This window comes from Ascaphus truei, chromosome 14, assembly GCF_040206685.1.
Source record: "Ascaphus truei isolate aAscTru1 chromosome 14, aAscTru1.hap1, whole genome shotgun sequence".
Classification (NCBI taxonomy): Eukaryota; Metazoa; Chordata; class Amphibia; order Anura; family Ascaphidae; genus Ascaphus; species Ascaphus truei.
Window position 1 is genome coordinate 17,460,715 of NC_134496.1, and position 23,596 is coordinate 17,484,310.

Genomic DNA, 23,596 nt, shown 5'->3' on the forward strand with positions numbered 1-23,596 from the left:
TATTTAACTCCTTCCCCAGGACACAGGACACAGCAGGGGACAGGCAGAGGGTGATGATTGGGACACAGCCTGGACCCAGAAGACCCAAGAAAAAGTGGTGAGAGAAAAGGAACAACTATTCTTGGAAGAGTTGCCTGACTCTGCATTCTCACTCCATCCTATCTTCTCTCCACTTTCAAACGGTATTATTCCCTCTCCCACCTCGTCTTCATTTCTATCTCCCTTTCCCCTTATCTCATCACACTTCTCCCCCCTCCCACCCATTCCCTTCCAGGCCCCCGATCCCTCTTCAAGAACCAAACCCGAGCGGGTCCCAGATCAGAGACACCCCAGCAGCAGAAGTTCTGCTCCGACCGATGGCTGGAACGATGCCTTCCAGACTGTGCCATCCACTAGGTACCCTCCAACACCCAGAGGACCCCAACCCGAGGGCACGAAACCCGCCAGCGACTACAACTGGGACAGCGCGGTGGGTGGAGGAAGGCAGGACGACTTCTTCCACGGAGAGGGTGCCCCAGGTACTGGGGATACTCTGCATCAGTAGAAGTGTATAGATACTCATCATTATGGTGCGTGTTCAGTGCATTGTTTCTCTTATAGAGTAATGATGATAATCGGAGTCCAGATGGGGACTGGGGGGAGAAGAGAACTGGGAGTCAGTGGATGCAGATCAAGGTTAGTAAAGACTGTCACCCTGCGGGGGGACAAACAGATTCATAGCTCCCTTCTGTCACTCTGGGGAGGAGGAGGGGAGGGAGAAGAAGAAGAAAACAGATTGTAGGGACAAATCCGTCCAATGTCTGAGTTTTATTTGGGGGGGTTTCCACAGGGCTGAGCAAAGCTGAAGTTGCCCGGAAAAAGCGCGAGGAGCGTCATCGAGAGATGGAAGCAAAAGAGGGCAGAGAGAAGAGCGGCAAAGGGACCCCTGAAACTGGGTGTGAGGAAACTGGACTGAGAGGACCAGAGGGACAGATCTAAGTGGGCGAGAGTGAGAGAGAGGGGGGTAGGTTTGTAACACTTTTATATATAAAGGACCTAATGACTGTGTTCAAAGTCAGTCCCACATCAGAGGGATGTTAACTTAATCATGTGTTTTTCCAGTACAATGACAAGTATCTATGAAACGCGTCAGTGTTATTAGGCTCCATCCCCGCGTGGTGCAGTGTGACCGATTTCTCCTTGAAATTTTTTTTTTTTAGGCCACAAACCCCAGAAAAACTGTGACATTTTCCATGATGGAGAACCAGGTCCGAGGTTTCAGAATATTTATGCTGTATACATTTTTTAAGCTTACACAAACGCTGTATATTCTCAGCCAAGGAATAAACGTCATTTTCCACGCTGGATCATGTTTTATGCTTTAGTAATTCTGTGTGTATATATACAATAAAATCAGAACGGAATACAAGTCTGCAAAACGTCTTAACCCCGTTACTGCCAGGAGGCTAACACCATCAAAAAATCTATGTATATATTGCATTTTTTCCCTCTTAAATAAAAGGTATTATACTCTAAAGCCAGACACCTTTGTGTAGTTCATGTGTGGCTCACACGCGTGTGGACATTGCAGTGTGTTGCAAATTCTTTGGCAGAACAACGCTTCAACATGAAATCCTTAAAAAAATATATAAACTCTGTGTTGGTGCGCTTTCAGTCCCACGTCCGTGGTTCTCAGGCGTAGCCAACTCCAATCTCAAGGACCACCAGAAGGTCAGGAATTAGGGATATATATCCCTGCGTCAGCACAGGCCCCTGAGGACTGGAGTTGCCACCGCATGGTTATGTTATAATAGGAGTTAGAGAGACGGCACCAGCTATATATTGTGCTTTTCTATCTCCAAACTTTGGCAAAAAAATATTACAATCACCTTGGCTTTTTTTTTTTTTTTTTTAAACAATTCCGTGGTAAATCCAAGCTTTGGAAACGATCAGGCTCTTTCGCAGGCCTGAGACCCAGGTTTCTTGTTCCCACAGTAATTATGAAACAGTCGTTAGTAGCCAATATCCGGAATGCTGCGTTCCTCAAGAAAAGGAACAGATTAAGTAAACGCAATTTGTGATTATATTAAGGCAGATTCAATCTAAGGTTGCCAATTACACAGAATCATTTCTTTAAGAATGAATTTGTCCCCTGATATTGAACGGGACGCGTTCCTCTTTCTGCTGCGTAGTTTTCCACGTTACCAACCTCCTCAATCTTATCCCAAACCTATGTTGGGACGTTCTTGTTTTCCTTGTTCCCACACCATCTGGAAATGTCACAAAAATCCTAACGGGACCCTGACTTTTGGGGTAACGCATGGCAGTGTTGGGAAAGGAAAAGTCACTGGGGTCCATAAAGATGGCGGCAGCTGGTAAAAGGCAGGAGACTGTCTGTCCTTAGGACGAATTGTTGGAGAGATTGAGGTTGGTGTGGGAGGAAATCTGAGAAAGGAGGAAAGGCATCAGGTTAAACCCACGTTGCCAGGGAGAGTTACTCGGCATCATTATACAGCACAGCGTCTTGGCTATACCAATACTCGACATCAGTGAAGCGCTATGTACATTAATGGCGCTATATAAATAAAGACATACAATACAATCAGTGTACATGGAAGCAGCTACTTACCTCACTCAGAATGTCTGACGAGGGGAACAGGGTGTGAGGCGAGGGGAGGGAATCCTCGGACAGGGAGCTGGAGGAGTTTCGTTTTACTGCAAGGAAAGAGAATAGACATTGTGTACCAGGTCCTAGCCCCGCCCCGCCCTTCACCAGGAGACGCCAGGCCCTGGAACCACCCCCTAGCCAGGAGACACCAGGCCATGGACCTTCTGCCCACGGCATGTCTTACCATAAGAGTTGTCACTACTGAAGGACACAGGTCTCTCTGGCACTGCTAACTCATACCCGCTGCTCCTCCTCTTCTCCTCCTGCACCTGATATTGGGGGAGGGAGAAAGAACAGGGCAGTGTCACTTTGCTGGTGGGAGGAACAGACTCATAGCTCCCTCCTGTCTGTGTCACCCACCTGTGACAGTTCCTTCAGCTGATGCTTCCCGTCCCCGGGGCCCACGTGCACCAAATGGTTAAAGTTGATCGGGTTTGAAATCAGCTTTGACCTCATCTGTGGGTTTTTCATCATCACCCTGCGTATGACATCACAAAACAAGACTTTACTTCCCAACCAGCCCGGCTCGAACACCCCGGTAACGATGCAGTCCCACTAACCCAGGAGTGACCAACTCCTCAAGGGTCCACCGTCAGGATATTCCTGCTTCAGCACAGGTTACAGTCTTGGACTGAGCCACTGAATGAACCATCTGTGCTGAAGCAGCGATATCCCGGAAACCTGACCTATTGGCCACCTTTTACTAAACCCTACTTATCTTGGCGTTCCCATGGCAAAGCACTCAACCCTTTAACAACTTGTCTTGCTGCTGTAAACTTTACAGTCTGACGCAACGTGGAAATCAGCAACATTGCATTTTTCGGAGGAACCACTGATAAGAGGAGTTTTGTCTTAATCCTTACTCCGCACTGTCCTTATCCGAGAGGGGGTAGACAAACTTGTGTTGAACGCCCACTGACCTAGTACCCAGAGGAAGTGGAAGCCCTCCCCTTGTGTCTGACAAGTCTCCACTCAACATGTTTGCAAAGTCATTCAAAGAATAAAGTCATGTAATGAGGCTGATAAAGTTCGGATTATGGTCATCAAGGACACAAACACCCCCCGCCCACTTACCTCCTCTGCTCCTGTCGCTCCTCATCCGAGATGCGGAAGGAAAAATGGCGCTTGCTTTTTGTCCTCAGCATCTGACGCCGGCTGTTATCCGACGTCTCCGGCACGTCAAACTCATCGTGATCTGCGCAGGGTTTACAAAATGGCAGTGACCAGAACTTCACGTTACAGCGCAAATTCTAACTTCCTTCCCGCAAAGACTCAAGTCGCATTTATTAAACGCACAAGCGCAACAAAAATATGTGTATTGCATTGTAACTGCAAGGGGGGAAAAAATCTGCAGAATTAATTTGTAAAATTATAAAAAAAATTGGAAATATTGAGAGCGTTTTTATTAAAACTGCAGGTAAAATATCTTTAAATAAACCATGCATATACACAACTTCTACTGCAGATTACTAATGGCAATGAACCAAGTATATATGAAACCGCCTAAATCCAATGGAATCTGGATTCAGGACTCTGACGTCGTGTCAAAGCGCGTCACTGACCAGCCAGTTTATTTCGCAGATACACTAAGCGGATTTTCTCGCTGCCGAAAGCACACAGGGAACCCTCGGCGTTCAGAGGTCGAACCTGCGGGGGAGAGAAGGGACAGAGACTGAACACGGAATATTTATTTCACCGCGAGTTTGCAAAATGCGCAGGGAGACACCCAGAATTTCATGGAGTTTTTGATTAGGAAATGCTTTGGGGAAACGGCGGTAGCTCTAGAATGAACAACCCTATATATTTATTACATTTACGGTTACAAAACAAATAGTATTCAAGATTGCTCCCGAAAAATCTACATCCTAGAAAATCTGTTAAAAACACTCCGGAAAAAGTGGAATTAAAGGTCACATTACATAGGGACTTTATTACATAGGGACTTTATTACATAGGGACTTTATTACATAGGGACTTTATTACATAGGGACTTTATTACATAGGGACTTTATTACATAGGGACTTTATTACATAGGGACTTTATTACATAGGGACTTTATTACATAGGGACTTTATTACATAGGGACTTTATTACATAGGGACTTTATTACATAGGGACTTTATTACATAGGGACTTTATTACATAGGGACTTTATTACATAGGGACTTTATTACATAGGGACTTTATTACATAGGGACTTTATTACATAGGGACTTTATTACATAGGGACTTTATTACATAGGGACTTTATTACATAGGGACTTTATTACATAGGGACTTTATTACATAGGGACTTTATTACATAGGGACTTTATTACATAGGGACTTTATTACATAGGGACTTTATTACATAGGGACTTTATTACATAGGGACTTTATTACATAGGGACTTTATTACATAGGGACTTTATTACATAGGGACTTTATTACATAGGGACTTTATTACATAGGGACTTTATTACATAGGGACTTTATTACATAGGGACTTTATTACATAGGGACTTTATTACATAGGGACTTTATTACATAGGGACTTTATTACATAGGGACTTTATTACATAGGGACTTTATTACATAGGGACTTTATTACATAGGGACTTTATTACATAGGGACTTTATTACATAGGGACTTTATTACATAGGGACTTTATTACATAGGGACTTTATTACATAGGGACTTTATTACATAGGGACTTTATTACATAGGGACTTTATTACATAGGGACTTTATTACATAGGGACTTTATTACATAGGGACTTTATTACATAGGGACTTTATTACATAGGGACTTTATTACATAGGGACTTTATTACATAGGGACTTTATTACATAGGGACTTTATTACATAGGGACTTTATTACATAGGGACTTTATTACATATGTTTCCAGATTAACTACATCACAGGTTACTTTTGATGCTATAGCAGCATCTAATGGCGCTATTACTCCAGAAAACATAGGGGGAGGGGGAGTATCTGCATGTTCCTGTACCCTCAAACTACTCAATTCAATGTTAAAAAGGATTCCTGATCACATGAATCCACCCAGCAAAATTCCTGCTCATATTATGGAGAGTAAGAAAACTTTTCTGAATTCCAAACGTTAAATTAAATAAACTACATGGGGGTCCATGAAACTCTAGAAAAGTAAAAACTGTATAAACTCCAGCTCACTTAGGGATATCCCTGCTTCAGCACAAGTGGCTCCATCAGCTGCTAAGTCATTCTGACAGCCACCTGTGCTGAAGCAGGGATATCCTGAATACCTGACCTATTGGTGGCCCTTGAGGACTGGAGTTGGCCACTCCTGCTCTAGATTACTAGGAGAACTCCGGGTCGGCCAAGGCTCTAGAAAAACATTCAGAGCAGAGATCCAGACCCCGCAATTAAAGATTGTGTTAATTAAAGGTATCGTCACCCTGTCACCCCCCCCCCCCCCCCCACGACTCACTTTCTTGAGGGGGACGGTCTGAATCCACTCGCTTTTCCGGACATCAAAAATGTCCACTGCGTTCTCGCTGAAAACGGTTAGGTGCGGTGCGGCGTACGCTGCAGAGAAGACACCCCCCGCGTTACACACTGTCACTTCCTGCGTTTGTCAGTGTCCCCGAGCCGGGACCCAGCCTCTCACACAGTATCTCACATAGAGGATCCGCAAAATCCTGACCCCCAACAACGCTGCTCTCAGGGGGGGCCGCGGGAAGGTATCCCCCCTAAACGAGGGAGCTGCAGAGATCCCAAAGCTGCAGCGATTAGGAGCAGAGTTTATCAGGTGATTATTAGGAGAGTGGCCAAGGCGGCCATATTTAAGAGGCCCAGTAAAAATGATGGAGTGGATATTTCTCTGGGGCTGGAAACCTGTGGAAGGTTTTACTGTGACGTTTGGGATTAGGAGGAAAAGGGATATTAGATAGGATTTCTAATAGGGTGAGAGTAAAGTTGATTTCTAATAGGGTGAGAGTAAAGTTGATTTCTAATAGGGTGAGAGTAAAGTTCATTTCTAATAGGGTGAGAGTAAAGTTCATTTCTAATAGGGTGAGAGTAAAGTTCATTTCTAATAGGGTGAGAGTAAAGTTCATTTCTAATAGGGTGAGAGTAAAGTTCATTTCTAATAGGGTGAGAGTAAAGTTGATTTCAAATAGGGTGAGAGTAAAGTTGATTTCAAATAGGGTGAGAGTAAAGTTCATTTCTAATAGGGTGAGAGTAAAGTTCATTTCTAATAGGGTGAGAGTAAAGTTCATTTCTAATAGGGTGAGAGTAAAGTTCATTTCTAATAGGGTGAGAGTAAAGTTGATTTCAAATAGGGTGAGAGTAAAGTTGATTTCAAATAGGGTGAGAGTAAAGTTGATTTCTAATAGGGTGAGAGTAAAGTTCATTTCTAAAATGAGGGATTTCTAAAAGACCCATAAATGGGGAGAGATTTTTTTTTTTTTTTAACTTCAAGCCACAATTTAACGGATTCCTCTGCGCATATTAAATATATTCTAATTCCCTATATAGCGCCGGCCGTATCCATAGCGCTGAATGTAGAATAATTGCAGAGACTGCCTGCCCCCCGGAGCAAATATTGTAATGATGGTGCTCGAGGCACAGGGAGATAAAGTGCCGCTCTTCCTGCCCATTAAACAGTGTGGACGCGTTAGTGAAGCGCAGAGCTAGCGATCCATTCAGGGACAGCCCACCTGGGTCAAAGAGATATTTATCGTAAAACTCACCGCACCCCAGTGGGGTCGCTGGCCACATGATCTCCTGCGACCGGGACTTCCTCCCCTGCACGTCCACGTAGACGCCAAAGGAGGAGAAACAGAGAATGTACTCGCTAAGCGTCACCCGCACTGCGCAGAGGGCGTCGGGCGCAGCCTGCGGTAGGAAGGCCAGCTGGGGATCGTCCGGGTTGGGCAGGTGGAGCGGGACGGCCTCGTTGAGGAGCGGGTAGACGGAGAAGCCGGAGGGGTACCCCACGCAAAGGCGGTCGCCCAAAACGTCCATGCATTGCACCGCCCCTGCGGCCTGGAACTCCTTGATGCGGCGCGGCGCCCCCTTGTGGTTGCTCAGCTGGAAGCAGATGACCTGGCGTTTCGATGCGGTGCAGAGTACGGCACAGGTCCCCTGGCACACCGTCCCGGAGGCGAGGGCCTGGCAGCCTTTGGCCTCGGTGATCTTGATGCCGGCAGAGTCCGGGAGCAGGAGGGCCGCCCAGGAGAAGATGCGGACGCTGTGGCTCTTCCCGCACAGAGCAGCCAGCTGCTCCGCCTTGGGCACAGAGCACAAGGAGAGGACCCGCTTACAGTCCCCCAACTGTGTGATCTCTGCAGGGGCGACAGGGACCGACAGGGTCTATATATACACACATACCCGCACACCCTCGTATATACAGAAACATCATACTACAAGGGGGCTCAACTCCAGTCCTACAGACCCGCCGTCTCCCCCCCACAAACAGGTCAAGCTTTCAGGATCTCTGCTTCAGCACAGGTGGCTCAATCAGTGTCTCAGTCGAAGACCAAGCCACTGAATAAGCCACCTGTGCTGAAGCAGGGATATCCTGAAAAGCTGACCTGTTTGGGGGGGTCTCGAGGACTGGAGTTGCGCCCCCCTGACATACATACACGCCTATTTCAGAGGCGTGCCATTATATAATGTAGCTGGTTTAAAGTGTGTTCCTGACAGTATTAGTGTCCAGTTTACAGCAACATGAAGGCAGCAACGCGCCCTCTCGTCAGGGCGACGGGTCGCTTCATCAGGTGCATCTTTTCCCGAGAAGAAACAGGGTGCACGAAGCCTACCGCTTACACCGCATATCTGCCATAGATTTAGCACAGTCGTCAAATGAGATGATGTCACTGGTTGTCACCGGTGATGTCATTCATCCCAGTGACATCATCCCAAACAGAGCGTACTTTACATGAATAAAGGAAAGTAAACAGATGTACTACTCCTTTAGTTTCCTGTATAGATTTTACACACTGCTAAATTGTACGCGAATAGAGACCGCCCCCCCACCCCCCAGCACATCATGAAGTCTCTATATTCTGTCGGTTAGACTGATATGCCGTTTATGGAACGGATAGGCGCCCATCGTTCCAGTATCTGCCCCGCCTACCAGGATAACCACCCATCGTTCAGTATCTGCCCCGCCTACCAGGATAACCACCCATCGTTCCAGTATCTGCCCCGCCTACCAGGATAACCACCCATCGTGCCAGTATCTGCCCCGCCTACCAGGATAACCACCCATCGTTCCAGTATCTGCCACCGCCTACCAGGATAACCACCCATCGTTCCAGTATCTGCCCCGCCTACCAGGATAACCACTCATCGTTCCAGTATCTGCCCCGCCTACCAGGATAACCACCCATCGTTCCAGTATCTGCCCCGCCTACCAGGATAACCACCCATCGTTCCAGTATCTGCCCCGCCTACCAGGATAACCACCCATCGTTCCAGTATCTGCCCCGCCTACCAGGATAACCACCCATCGTTCCAGTATCTGCCCCGCCTACCAGGATAACCACACATCGTTCCAGTAACTGCCCCGACTACCAGGATAACCACACATCGTTCTAGCATAAAGGGAGGGGGCGCGTATAACAAGGTAGGGGGGGGAGGGGATTAAGGTGGGGTATAACAGGACGCTTATTGTGCTCTGTGATGATTCTTGAAAAAGATTCCAAAGCCACAAAGAGCGATCTAATAAAACTGTACATGTGGAGACACACGTGTGTGTGTGTGTATACACATACATACACATACTATATATAATCTACATATCCACACACACAGTCGATTTCCGCCCCGTCTCCCACATTATACACGGAGACGAGGAAACGTCAAAATCTCACCGTTCTTATTCACATGCACCAAGAAAAGTCCTTCCTCTGTCCCCAGAGCGATCCTGTCCTGATCTGAAAGAGACAGACATGTTCAAGGACCATCCCTGTCTTACCCTGCGGGGGGGAGGGACAGACTCACTGCTCCCTTCTGTCTGTGTCAGGAGGGGGGGAGGGACAGACTCATAGCACCCTTCTGTCTGTGTCACCCTGTGGGGGAGGGACAGACTCATAGCTCCCTTCTGTCTGTGTCACTGTGTCACCCTGCGGGGGGAGGGACAGACTCATAGCTCCCTTCTGTCTGTGTCAGGAGGGGGGGAGGGACAGACTCATAGCTCCCTTCTGTCTGTGTCACCCTGTGGGGGAGGGACAGACTCATAGCTCCCTTCTGTCTGTGTCACTGTGTCACCCTGCGGGGGGAGGGACAGACTCATAGCTCCCTTCTGTCTGTCACTGTCACCCCGTGATGGGAGGGACACACATTACCTATGATGGCTGCAGACAGCACTGTGCGTATGAGGGGTAAGGCGCTGTCGTACGCCTCCTTTAACACACGCACAGATCGGTCCGGGAGTCTCTGCTCCCGCAGTAGTCTCCGCAGCTCGCTGAGAACCTGCACCCACTTCAGCATCTCGTCCCCCGTCTCCGCCAGGAGCAGCTGAGAGCAGGTGGTGAGCGGGTAACAGAGCTGGGAGAACGTCACCTGGGGAGGGGATTATACAGCATGGCGAGACGTTGGATGCTTGTAAATACACTAAAACATAAAGTACACATTTCTATGCATGTACATGCATGTCTTTGTAAAGAAACACACACGCACGAGATGGCGAGTATGAAAGAAAAAGATATATAGATATATATAGTGCAGAATAAATTAATATATATCTATATATATATATATAGAGAGCGAGAGACGACTATAAAATATTATCCAACATAATAAATACAAGTATAAAATAATGCTCTCAAATTAAGGAAATACGCCATAACGCGTACATGTGCATGCATGCGTATGTGTATATGTATGTAAGTGTATATGTATGCATGTGTATGCGTGTGTGTATACACATGTATGTATGCGTGTGTGCGTGTGTATACATGTATGCGTCTGTGCGTGTCAGACACACCGGTCCTAGCTTCCCTGAGTGGGCTGATTAGTTCGGGTCACAGAATGACTTACCCGGAATATACACGGGATGTCCTTGGGGTCGGCATGGAAGACATCGGAGGCCAAGACCGGACTGACCGAGAAGTGTGCGTCCCTTAAAGGAGGAAAAGGAGAGCGATACGGGTCAGTGCCACGGAAAAGCAAAGTGACCTAATGACAGGGACGTGTTTAATGGGTTAAAGGGTCAGTCCCACGTAGGGGCAAAGAGACCTAATGACAGGGACGTGTTTAATGGGTTAAAGGGTCAGTCCCACGTAGGGGCAAAGTGACCTAATGACAGGGACGTGTTTAATGGGTTAAAGGGTCAGTCCCACGTAGGAGCAAAGTGACCTAATGACAGGGACGTGTTTAATGGGTTAAAGGGTCAGTCCCACGTAGGAGCAAAGAGACCTAATGACAGGGATGTGTTTAATGGGTTAAAGGGTCAGTCCCACGTAGGGGCAAAGTGACCTAATGACAGGGACGTGTTTAATGGGTTAAAGGGTCAGTCCCACGTAGGAGCAAAGTGACCTAATGACAGGGACGTGTTTAATGGGTTAAAGGGTCAGTCCCACGTAGGAGCAAAGTGACCTAATGACAGTGACGTGTTTAATGGGTTAAAGGGTCAGTCCCACGTAGGAGCAAAGTGACCTAATGACAGTGACGTGTTTAATGGGTTAAAGGGTCAGTCCCACGTAGGAGCAAAGTGACCTAATGACAGTGACGTGTTTAATGGGTTAAAGGGTCAGTCCCACGTAGGAGCAAAGTGACCTAGTGACAGGGATGTGTTTAATGGGTTAAAGGGTCAGTCCCACGTAGGAGCAAAGTGACCTAATGACAGGGACGTGTTTAGGAGCAAAACAGACAATCCTATTATAAAATATATATAATGTAATATTAGATAATACTGCATTTTTATGTTGTTACAGGATTGAAGCAGGGGTGTCTGGAGCTGAACCCCATTAATTTCAGCTCCGGGGACCCCCTTACTTCCCGAGATACCCCCGGAGCGGGTGACGGGATCTCCTGCTCGGGTTTAAATGTCCGGATCATGCCGGCCAACAGGAAGCCACAAAGGATGACGACACGACTTCCTGTTTCCGAGAGCTTTAGATCTGCCATTTATATTGCCCCAACTAGCCCAGCCGGAACTGCTACCGGCACCCCCTACGGAGGGAAGTATCTTGGGGTGTAGGGGATCCCCCGATTCAATTTTATAATGCTATAAAGAAAAGCAGAACTACTACTTTACTGCCATTTTTATTGAGTTTGAATACACTGCGCCCCCTCTGGTTGGTGTAACAGATTCTGACACACACCTCTTTTTGAGCCCTGCCCTCTCCCCAGCAATGCAGGAGCTTGGGCAAACACAAGATCACAAAGCAACCTCTTGCCTCTTCCCAGCAAGAGACTTCCTTTTATTACAGCTTTCCTCTCAACCTTATATTGCTACGGGTAACAAATTGTGGCTATATTGTAGTTGTTGCGTTGCACTGTCTGCAGAATATATCATAGTCCGCCGTATGGTGACCCCCAGGGAGCCGGATCTTTGCCAAAAATCGATCGCAGGAGAACGGATCGATCGTCGGCTCAGGTAATTACATTTCCTTAAAGGGAATCAATGCTGCATATACAAGAAGAAAACATGCAAGCAGGAGAGAGCCGGCCCAGGGCGAGCCCCACCTCATATCGATGGCCTGGACAATGGTCGTGTTGCACGGGGAGTTCCCATCATACACCAGGATCCGGAAGTCACTCAGGATGACGTATGCTCGATACCAGCCCTTCTTAACCCCGGCAGGCTTGGGCACCTGGGGACACAATGTCACAGAGAAAGCACTGACACAGGAGCGGGGTGCAAGGAGTCGGACCCTCCCCCCGCAGGGTGACACAGGAGCGGGGTGCAAGGAGTTGGACCCTCCCCCCCGCAGGGTGACACAGGAGCGGGGTGCAAGGAGTCGGACCCTCCCCCCGCAGGGTGACACAGGAGCGGGGTGCAAGATGTCAGACCCTCCCCCCGCAGGGTGACACAGGAGCGGGGTGCAAGGAGTCGGACCCTCCCCCCGCAGGGTGACACAGGAGCGGGGTGCAAGGAGTCAGACCCTCCCCCCCGCAGGGTGACACAGGAGCGGGGTGCAAGGAGTCAGACCCTCCCCCCCGCAGGGTGACACAGGAGCAGGGTGCAAGATGTCAGACCCTCCCCCCGCAGGGTGACACAGGAGCGGGGTGCAAGGAGTAGGACCCTCCCCCCGCAGGGTGACACAGGAGCGGGGTGCAAGGAGTAGGACCCTCCCCCCGCAGGGTGACACAGGAGCGGGGTGCAAGGAGTAGGACCCTCCCCCCGCAGAGTGACGCAGGAGCGGGGTGCAAGGAGTCTGTCCCTCCCTCCCCCCACAGGGTGACACAGGAGCGGGGTGCAAGAAGTCTGTCCCTCCCCCCGCATGGTGACAGGGTGACACAGGAGCGGGGTGCAAGGAGTCTGTCCCTCCCCCCACAGGGTGACAGTGATACGGACAGAAGGGAGATAAATAAATACATTTTGCATATATATATATTTGTGTGGACTTGGCTTATAATAGAGGGGGATCCTTTCTAGCCACTTTGGGGTTACTGCCCTTTAATCCCAAGCCTACAATCCCCGAATGTATTCTAGCATCCCAGGAGTTGGGTTACCGATAGGTATCCTTCCAGGGCTGTACCAGTGCCAGTGACTGGGTCCACACCAAAGGTCTTCTTAATCTGACCGGGAGGGGACGGACATAGGGTGGCACCCTCAGCACAGGACGTGTGGCACATGTAACCACACACTAAAAAGAGAAGGATATTAGTAGCACAGGCAGGAGATAGTGTGTCCCCCCCCCCCCACAGGGTGACACAGTGACACAGACAGAAGGGAGCTATGAGTCTGTCCCTCCCCCTGCAGGGTGACACAGACAGAAGGGAGCTATGAGTCTGTCCCTCCCCCTGCAGGGTGACACAGTGACACAGACAGAAGGGAGCTATTAGTCGGTCCCTCCCCCCGCAGGGTGACAGTGACACAGACAGAAGGGAGCTATGAGTCTGTCCCTCCCCCCGCAGGGTGACACAGTGACACAGACAGAAGGGAGCTATGAGTCTGTCCCTCCCCCTGCAGGGTGACACAGACAGAAGGGAGCTATGAGTCTGTCCCTCCCCCTGCAGGGTGACACAGACAGAAGGGAGCTATGAGTCTGTCCCTCCCCCTGCAGGGTGACACAGACAGAAGGGAGCTATTAGTCGGTCCCTCCCCCCGCAGGGTGACAGTGACACAGACAGAAGGGAGCTATGAGTCTGTCCCTCCCCCCGCAGGGTGACACAGTGACACAGACAGAAGGGAGCTATGAGTCTGTCCCTCCCCCCGCAGGGTGACACAGTGACACAGACAGAAGGGAGCTATGAGTCTGTCCCTCCCCCTGCAGGGTGACACAGACAGAAGGGAGCTATGAGTCTGTCCCTCCCCCTGCAGGGTGACACAGTGACACAGACAGAAGGGAGCTATTAGTCGGTCCCTCCCCCCGCAGGGTGACAGTGACACAGACAGAAGGGAGCTATGAGTCTGTCCCTCCCCCCGCAGGGTGACACAGTGACACAGACAGAAGGGAGCTATGAGTCTGTCCCTCCCCCTGCAGGGTGACACAGACAGAAGGGAGCTATGAGTCTGTCCCTCCCCCTGCAGGGTGACACAGTGACACAGACAGAAGGGAGCTATTAGTCGGTCCCTCCCCCCGCAGGGTGACAGTGACACAGACAGAAGGGAGCTATGAGTCTGTCCCTCCCCCCGCAGGGTGACACAGTGACACAGACAGAAGGGAGCTATGAGTCTGTCCCTCCCCCTGCAGGGTGACACAGACAGAAGGGAGCTATGAGTCTGTCCCTCCCCCTGCAGGGTGACACAGACAGAAGGGAGCTATGAGTCTGTCCCTCCCCCTGCAGGGTGACACAGACAGAAGGGAGCTATTAGTCGGTCCCTCCCCCCCGCAGGGTGACAGTGACACAGACAGAAGGGAGCTATGAGTCTGTCCCTCCCCCCGCAGGGTGACACAGTGACACAGACAGAAGGGAGCTATGAGTCTGTCCCTCCCCCCGCAGGGTGACACAGTGACACAGACAGAAGGGAGCTATGAGTCTGTCCCTCCCCCTGCAGGGTGACACAGACAGAAGGGAGCTATGAGTCTGTCCCCCCCCCCCCCCACAGGGTGACACAGACAGAAGGGAGCTATGAGTCTGTCCCTCCCCCCGCAGGGTGACACAGTGACACAGACAGAAGGGAGTTATGAGTCTGTCCCTCCCCCCGCAGGGTGACACAGTGACACAGACAGAAGGGAGCTATGAGTCTGTCCCTCCCCCCGAAGGGTGACACAGTGACACAGACAGAAGGGAGCTATGAGTCTGTCCCTCCCCCCGCAGGGTGACACAGTGACACAGACAGAAGGGAGCTATGAGTCTGTCCCTCCCCCTGCAGGGTGACACAGACAGAAGGGAGCTATGAGTCTATCCCCCCCCCCCCCCGCAGGGTGACACAGACAGAAGGGAGCTATGAGTCTGTCCTCCCCCCCGCAGGGTGACACAGTGGCACAGACAGAAGGGAGCTATGAGTCTGTCCTTCCCCCCGCAGGGTGACACAGTGACACAAACAGAAGGGAGCTATGAGTCTGTCCCTCCCCCCGCAGGGTGACACAGTGACACAGAAGGGAGCTATGAGTCTGTCCCTCCCCCCGCAGGGTGACACAGTGACACAGACAGAAGGGAGCTATGAGTCTGTCCCTCCCCCCGCAGGGTGACACAGTGACACAGACAGAAGGGAGCTATGAGTCTGTCCCTCCTCCCGCAGGGTGACACAGTGACACAGACAGAAGGGAGCTATGAGTCTGTCCCTCCTCCCGCAGGGTGACACAGTGACACAGACAGAAGGGAGCTATGAGTCTGTCTGTCCCTCCCCCCGCAGGGTGACACAATGACACAGACAGAAGGGAGCTATGAGTCTGTCCCTCCTCCCGCAGGGTGACACAGTGACACAGACAGAAGGGAGCTATGAGTCTGTCCCTCCCCCCACAGGGTGACACAATGACACAGACAGAAGGGAGCTATGAGTCTGTCCCTCCCCCCGCAGGGTGACACAGTGACACAGACAGAAGGGAGCTATGAGTCTGTCCCTCCCCCCGCAGGGTGACAGTGACACAGACAGAAGGGAGCTATGAGTATGCTCCCCCCCCCCCCCCCGCAGGGTGACACAGTGACACAGACAGAAGGTAGCTATGAGTCTGTCTCTCCCCCCGCAGGGTGACACAGTGACACAGACAGAAGGGAGCTATGAGTCTGTCCCTCCCCCCGCAGGGTGACAGTGACACAGACAGAAGGGAGCTATGAGTATGCTCCCCCCCCCCCCCCGCAGGGTGACACAGTGACACAGACAGAAGGGAGCTATGAGCCTGTCCCTCCCCCCGCAGGGTGACACAGTGACACAGACAGAAGGGAGCTATGAGTCTGTCCCTCCCCCCGCAGGGTGACACAGTGACACAGACAGAAGGGAGCTATGAGTCTGTCCCTCCCCCCGTAGGGTGACACAGACAGAAGGGAGACCCCTCCTCCTCACCGTCACAGCAGACTCCTTGCCGTATAAGTCCGACCATCACAGACGTACATCGCAGACATTTCTCCGGAGACGTGAAGGTTTTCACTTTAAACACGTGAGATTTGGGACCTTTCTGTAACAAAAACATTGCAAAATGAGATTTATAGAAAAAGGACTCCCTGCATTGGCGGAAGGAGGGGGGGGGGGGAGGGACTCCATGCATTGGCAGGAGGGGGGGGAGGGACTCCATGCATTGGCAGGAGGGGGGGGGAGGGACTCCATGCATTGATGGGACAGGGAGAGGGTCTCCCTGCATTGGTGAGACGGGGAGGGGAGGGTCTCCCTGCATTAGGGGTTCCCTGCATTGGCAGGGGGGGGAACACCCTGCATTGGCGGGAGGGAGGGAAGGGACTCCCTGCATTGGCGGGAGGGAGGGGAGGGACTCCCTGCATTGGCGGGAGGGAGGGGAGGGACTCCCTGCATTGGCGGGAGGGAGGGGAGGGACTCCCTGCATTGGCGGGAGGGAGGGGAGGGACTCCCTGCTTTGGCAGGGGGGGGACTCCCTGCATTGGCGGGAGGGAGGGGAGGGACTCCCTGCATTGGCAGGAGGGAGGGGAGGGACTCCCTGCATTGGCGGGGGGGAGGGGAGGGACTCCCTGCATTGGCGGGGGAGAGGGGAGGGGAGGGGATGGACTCCCTGCATTGGCGGGGGGGAGGGGAGGGACTCCCTGCATTGGCGGGGGGGAGGGGAGGGACTCCCTGCATTGGCGGGGGGGAGGGACTCCCTGCATTGGTGGGGGGGAGGGACTCCCTGCATTGGCGGGGGGGAGGGGAGGGACTCCCTGCATTGGCAGGGGGGAGGGGAGGGACTCCCTGATTTGGCGGGGGGGAGGGGAGGGACTCCCTGCATTGGCGGGGGGGAGGGGAGGGACTCCCTGCATTGGCGGGGGGGAGGGGAGGGACTCCCTGCATTGGCGGGGGGGAGGGGAGGGACTCCCTGCATTGGTGGGGGGGAGGGACTCCCTGCATTGGCGGGGGGGAGGGGAGGGACTCCCTGCATTGGCGGGGGGGAGGGACTCCCTGCATTGGCGGGGGGGAGGGGAGGGACTCCCTGCATTGGCGGGGGGGAGGGGAGGGACTCCCTGCATTGGCGGGGGGGAGGGGAGGGACTCCCTGCATTGGTGGGGGGGAGGGACTCCCTGCATTGGCGGGGGGGAGGGGAGGGACTCCCTGCATTGGCGGGGGGGAGGGGAGGGACTCCCTGCATTAGCAGGGGGGGCTCTCGCCGCTCTCAGGATTTTGGGCGTTTTAGCCATGCAATGAAGCAGATAACACGTGGAAACATCCACACAAGTGCGGTACGAGGGTTAATCCCCAAATAAGCGCCCCCACATTCATTAACCCCTTGCATGGAGAGGGGGGTGTTCGTACCTTGTCAGACGCCTCTTCTATCCCATCTAGAACCCCCAAAGATCTTCTGTGTAATTTATTCTTGGCAGACTGAGCAGAGAGATATGGAGATACTCAGGATCATTATACAGTGCGACATGTTCATTATCCATGTATAGAGATACTCATCTTCATTATACAATGCGGTGCGTTATTATCAGTGTATAGAGATACTCGACACCATTATATAGCGCAGCATTTTTTTCTTATCAGTGGGGTAGATACTCCCCATTACTGTACAGAGTGGCATATTTATTATTAGCAGAAAGGACATCATCGGTATCTAGACGCTTAGTATAATTATACAGCACAGCATGTTCAATATCAGTGTATAGATACTCGGCATCACTGTACACTCACATCCGTTCTGTCTCCACGCCTAACACTGATATTGCTCTGCGCCTGGTCGGAGGTTTCCGCACTCACCAAATCCTTCTGGAAAACGGAAACATTGTGTTAAAAACAAAGACATGTCGACGTTTCCACGTTTACCAAATCAGCGGAAGGAGCCGCTGACCCTATTAACGTATAAACGGGGCGCAGCAAGAGAGTGAAGGAGTGTCACGGGAGACCAGGCCCTCTACACCTCCTAACCTGGATCATGCATCGAGCAAAAACGAGTTCATGAAATAAATTGTAAATGTATTCACAGGAATAGGCAAACGCACAATGTTACACAAACTACTGCAAAAAGACACACTTACTTGGGAATTGGGGTAACAACCTAGGCTCTCCTAGCTGCAGGGAATCCTATCCCTGATAACAGTTGCAAAACAGGACAGAAAATATTCCAGGCAGCTTTTCGCTGAAGCAGCCCTTTTCTTGCTGGAGACTTACAACTGGAAAACTCTGGAGAACACTTTGGAGAACCATCTATCTCAGTGCCGCAAGGGGTTATAATACCTCTGACTTTCATTACAGATTACTGCCCCCGCTATCAGGAGCATGAGAAAAATCTCAGCAGCTAATCAGAGACAAGCTGGTAGGACACAAAGGGTTACTTGGAAATCTGAATGAACCAAGGGGCACGTGCAATTTGGCACTTCTGGCCCCTGATTCCCTCAATGCCCCCCCACGGTGACAGGCCCCGGACAGTCTGGTGAGCCAAATGGAAATTCAAAGAGCATCCATTGATTTGAGGACATGGGTACTTGACTTCTTCCCTCCTGTCCGAATGGTTTTGACACCTCAGACTTCCTCTCTGGTTTTTGATCCGCACTGTATGCCGAGCCACAGTGGCACAGTCTGAAAATCCCAGACCATTACACTGTGCACATGCATATGTTTTAAAACATACTGTTCTCTAATGGTATCCCGATTAACTTAGGAACCCCTTGATTGTTTCAGGAACACCTCACATCCCTATGCCCCATTTACCTTCCTGGGTTGTGCTGAAGCAGGGAACTTAGTTGTGAGTCACGCCCTATACAGCTTCTGGTTGACCTGGACATTAAATGAGTATCCCCCTAAACCCAGGGACCTCTTGACTGTGTCAGGGACACCTCACATCCCTATGCCCCCTTTACCTTTCTGGTCTGTGCTGAAGCAGGGAACTTGGCAGTGAGTCGCATAACTGTGTTCAAGGGAGGATTTTGACCGGAGGTCTGTGCCTATATGTCCCCGGTAATCTGACGTGATTCCCGGATACATTTGTTGGGTGGCCAGCAACTCTGGACCCCGTCTATCTAGACACAATGTGACCACACTTTTACTGCAAACCCCCCTTGAAACTCATAGCCTGAGAAGCTCCACTGGTCAGCACTCCTGGAAAGGCAAAAACACATCAAGTCTTTATTGTTGCACAATCACATAAATTTCATGTGCAACCAATGGGTCCAAGAGCTGACACTCTAAACCCACAAATATGGCTCAGAGGTAACCAGCCGGGCATAACACCTTTATTGATGACCTGGTTAACCCTTCACCGTCACAAGGATTATGGTTATTTTAAATGCAGTTTCCATCGTCGGACTTCTGTGCAGGAAGTGGGAGCAAACACACCCCGACACCCCCGGGGCAAATCCCAGGGGCAGTAAATATAGCTCCCTACGCCCCAGCAAGTGAATCGGGTGAGGGACCCACAAGACATTAAAGCGGCAAAGAGTGAATAATCCTATATATCTTTTAAATAAACCAGTTCTGTAGTATTAGATAATACTGTCTGCATTTCTGTTTAACTCCGATTGCCATTTTAAAGGATTTTTTAATGTGCTGATTATCTTTTAATTGCTACAGCAACAATTTAGAGTCATATCCACTTCCTCTTTTGAAACAGGCTCTCACACACCTTTTGGAGCTGTCCTTTGGCAACAAAGTATCATAAACAGATCTATTTCTGTGTTCCAGAGAGTAGACTGTATTATTCTGAAAGATGCAACGATATGTAACACTTAGGCCGTGCTTATAGTGCCGTTGATGGCGACGGCAAAACGACGGGTGACGTCACCCGTCACCACAGGCGAAAGTTATATTTCGCAGGGCGGCAGCGTCGCAGGTTTCCTGGTTTTTGATTTGTTCAGGGGCCGTCACGAGGCGAAAGCCTTTGAAAAATCAAATGTTGCCAGCAACCAGTTTTCGCGACGTCTCCGTCGCATTGTCGCCGTTGCGCTTACTATAAGCGCACGCGGCAGCGACAATGCATTTGTTTTCGGGCGACGTCGCGTCGCCGGCACTATAAGCGCGGCCTTAGTAATACAATTTAACATATAAGCTGCAGCATTTCACACACTGCAGCACAAAGTTAGAAGGCGGCCATTACGTTAGGCACACAATCAGGATTTTGACACACATTTATAACAGGAGCACCAAACGAATATAATATTGTTCTTATATAATATGTTTTTTTTTTACTACAATATGGTGTTTTTAGTATGGTAATTTTAATATCTAAATTCTTAACACAATTTCTTTAAGAAAATATGATATTTGTATTTTAGAAAGTATTTGCTTCTAATTTTGTTTATCTTCCTCATCCTATTTAGAACTCCATCACTCATTGCGTCGTTCTTAATATATTTTTCATATATCCTTTTATATACTCCTTTTTACATCATCTTTTGTTTTAAATATTATGAATTAAAATTAACTGTTTTACTTGTTGTAATAGAAATTGTATTAATTGTATCAGATAATATGAAATTCTTATATTGTATGCACTGTTTAACTGACACACATCTCCATTACCAATGATATGCTATATTGCAATCAGCTGATAGGACCCCCTGATTAGCTCTATGTCAATTTATGATGGACTATATATATAAGGGAGGACCCATGGGGTTAACCTATTCGATTCCTGAAGAAGCCACAGCGAAACGCGTAGAATCGATCCGCTGTGGGAGGTGATTGTGCTGAGGAAACCGTGAGACAACTGCTGGCAAGCTAGTAGGAGACGGATACACCAGGCAGCCTCTTCCGCCCTGACCTACGACAACACAGGACGTGACGAAGGTACCAGTGACGTATGCGGAAGGGCTCCTCCGCTCCAGGAACCACCGGCGTTCTCCATCCACAGCTGTCCTCTCCCACGAACCATATTGTATTACAAAATGTGAGTGTATTACACATATAATTGTTGATTGCTGCCAATACAATTTTAGACTGTACTACTCTATCGTGTGTTCTCTCTCTATCACTCCACATACCCCTGGGAGAATTATTGAACCACTCCATTACAAGCTTCCGTTATCTATATACCACTCTGAGGGATTTCCATCAAAGGGCTCCCATCAGAGAGAGAAGGGTCTCTGATACGCTTATATTTGATAGTGCAATCTGTGAGTACCACCACTACAGAGAACATTTTATTTATATTATTATTCCAATACCATCTGCACTATTGTATTCATTTTTCTTTTTCATAATCCTGAGTCACCCAGCGCTCCGCTCCAATTTGAAAATCTGCACCAAACGACTGCCAGCTTAGGTAAGAATGTAGAATTGTACATTGTCACATGATTTCCATACAATACAAAGAGAAAAAGAAATAAAGGGGAATGTAGTATGGCTGCTTTAGTCCTATCACATCCCACTCCCAGAATCCTTTGCACCTCCCGCTCAGGATCCCAGTCTGCTCTTACCTCGGAGCGGAATGAGAGGAAGGGGATCAACGGCCGCTGGGGCTTTGTTTCTGTAAACAAGAGAGATTTTAATACCCGAGACATATAGATATTAAATACACGCGCACACACTTGTAGAATGAACAGGGCGCTACTCAGGCCTCTGAGTTTTTAAGGCAGAGAGCTTTAAAGATGGCCACAGTTTGGCTCTAAAGAAATATATGTTTCAAGACTGGGTGTTCTAAGGATAGGAATACATTACAGCCCCTTTCCCCCCCCCCCCCCGTCGACTCTCACCTGCTGCCACCTTTGACCTTGCTTCCTCGCGTAATTTCTCCACTTCTGCTCGCAACTTCCTGTTCGCTTCCTCCTCCTCCTGCAACTTCCTGTGTGGGATTAAAAGAGAGGAGTGCGAGAGAATGAAGATGGCGACACACTTCTGTTTCTAGCTTGGCCACCTCATGCCGCTGTGAATTCTATTTATTTTTTTAGCAGGGCCTATTAAATATGGCAGGATATTTTTTAACTTTTTTCAGTAGGGCTTTTGTGATCATTCCATTAAATGCTTTTAAGATAGACGGATGTTCCCACTGTAATAACTTTACAAACCCTACAGTGTAGTGGGGCTGTGTGTAGAGGAGAGTTGAGGGGTAGTTACAATTTGTATCGATTTTCCAACCAGGGAAATATTTAGCCCATTGGAAGCAGTGCAGTCACACTCCTTACCGCTCTATGCCGTGGCTGTCGGACTTCAGTTGGTTCAATTCCTCCTGGACAGTCTGCTTGGCTTTGATCTCTGCCTCCAAAGCCGACTGAAGCTCCAGACGGGCCGAGGCCTCCAACTTTTGCAGCCTCCGGGCCTTCCATTGGCTCTCCTGGGGGTGGGGAGAAACCGTGAGAAGGGGAAAGGGAGGAGTTCCTGGGTTGGGCCTGTCATACAGACCTAGGCGTCATGCTGTGCCTTGTCTGGCCTCAGCCTTAGACAGGCCCAGATTGCCGCTGGTCCTAGCCTGGCCCCGGTTCTTCCACACTAGGCCTAGCCCATGGCCTCTACGCTGGGCCTAGCCTGGCCCCAGGCTTCGTATAAAAGCCAGGGTCTCCCACTGGGCCTAGTTTAGACCCTTCCATTCCTCCCAGTTCTGAGGGCCACCCTGCAACTCGCTTACTCTCCCCTGATGCTCAATGGCATGTCTTACCCCGGTCTTGCCAGATGGCGTTTGCCCCCCAGAATTCCGCAGGACCTCCAGTTCTTCTGTCATCTTGACCGACAAAGCCTGGAGATAGACTCGGGATTGCTTCTCATCGCTTACCCTACATAGGGAGAGAGGGGAAGATTTGGAGGGATGAAGACCTGCAGACGCTAGATTGTTAGCTCTTTGGGGTAACATCACAGTGCAACGGTCTCCCAACCTCCTAATTCATATCCTTACAACAATGGGTGCATGGAAAAGAAAAGCAGAGAATAAGCAACAAGAGGTGGCCGTGTGGACACTACTCAATACTTTGGCACCTTTTATAGGGCGTGCAGGGGGAAAGAGGGGAAGGAGGGCCTGGGGGCGAAGGAGGGCAGCTCACCACTGTAGGATGTCTGTGATCTGGGCCTCCCAATTAGCTAGGGCCTCCCTCTTCTCCTCCAATGACCGGACCTCTTCTTCCAAACGCTTGTGGGAGACAGACATTTTGTCTGATCCTGCCAGCATCTGCAGGAGAACCAAAGCAGTGGGGGAGAAACAGACAGAATCAAGGAATGGTCTACAGAATCTGTCCCTCCCCCCACAGGGTGACACAGCGAATACAGACAGGAGAGAGCTATGAGTCCATCCCTCCCCCCACAGGGTGACACACACAGAAAGGAGATATGTGTATTTTCCTCC

At 50.1% G+C, this 23,596-nt stretch overlaps 2 protein-coding genes across 2 annotated transcripts in view; one reads left to right on the forward strand and one right to left on the reverse strand.

Annotated features, from left to right (window-relative positions):
- The window catches only part of SCYL1 (SCY1 like pseudokinase 1), a 35,499-nt gene extending 34,496 nt beyond the window's left edge, over positions 1-1,003 (forward strand). Inside the window, 6 exon segments of the mRNA XM_075569390.1 lie at positions 20-97; positions 275-540; positions 603-634; positions 637-675; positions 830-891; positions 893-1,003. Coding sequence (XP_075425505.1) covers positions 20-97; positions 275-540; positions 603-634; positions 637-675; positions 830-891; positions 893-955 — 540 coding nt within the window. The 3' untranslated portion in view covers positions 956-1,003.
- A 343-nt stretch (positions 1,004-1,346) lies between these two features.
- The window catches only part of CDC42BPG (CDC42 binding protein kinase gamma), a 114,967-nt gene continuing 92,717 nt past the window's right edge, over positions 1,347-23,596 (reverse strand). The window contains exons 17-37 of the mRNA XM_075569886.1: positions 23,298-23,422; positions 22,919-23,033; positions 22,449-22,597; positions 22,020-22,108; positions 21,744-21,793; positions 18,025-18,099; positions 17,647-17,715; positions 16,237-16,348; positions 13,299-13,432; positions 12,309-12,436; positions 10,659-10,740; positions 9,965-10,181; positions 9,491-9,553; positions 7,364-7,957; positions 6,100-6,197; positions 4,210-4,294; positions 3,722-3,842; positions 3,008-3,125; positions 2,832-2,916; positions 2,609-2,694; positions 1,347-2,424 (exon numbers count right to left, since the gene is read on the reverse strand). Of these exons, the coding sequence (XP_075426001.1) occupies positions 2,380-2,424; positions 2,609-2,694; positions 2,832-2,916; positions 3,008-3,125; positions 3,722-3,842; positions 4,210-4,294; positions 6,100-6,197; positions 7,364-7,957; positions 9,491-9,553; positions 9,965-10,181; positions 10,659-10,740; positions 12,309-12,436; positions 13,299-13,432; positions 16,237-16,348; positions 17,647-17,715; positions 18,025-18,099; positions 21,744-21,793; positions 22,020-22,108; positions 22,449-22,597; positions 22,919-23,033; positions 23,298-23,422 (2,640 nt within the window). The 3' untranslated portion in view covers positions 1,347-2,379. The remainder of the gene's footprint in view (positions 2,425-2,608; positions 2,695-2,831; positions 2,917-3,007; positions 3,126-3,721; positions 3,843-4,209; positions 4,295-6,099; positions 6,198-7,363; positions 7,958-9,490; positions 9,554-9,964; positions 10,182-10,658; positions 10,741-12,308; positions 12,437-13,298; positions 13,433-16,236; positions 16,349-17,646; positions 17,716-18,024; positions 18,100-21,743; positions 21,794-22,019; positions 22,109-22,448; positions 22,598-22,918; positions 23,034-23,297; positions 23,423-23,596) is intronic.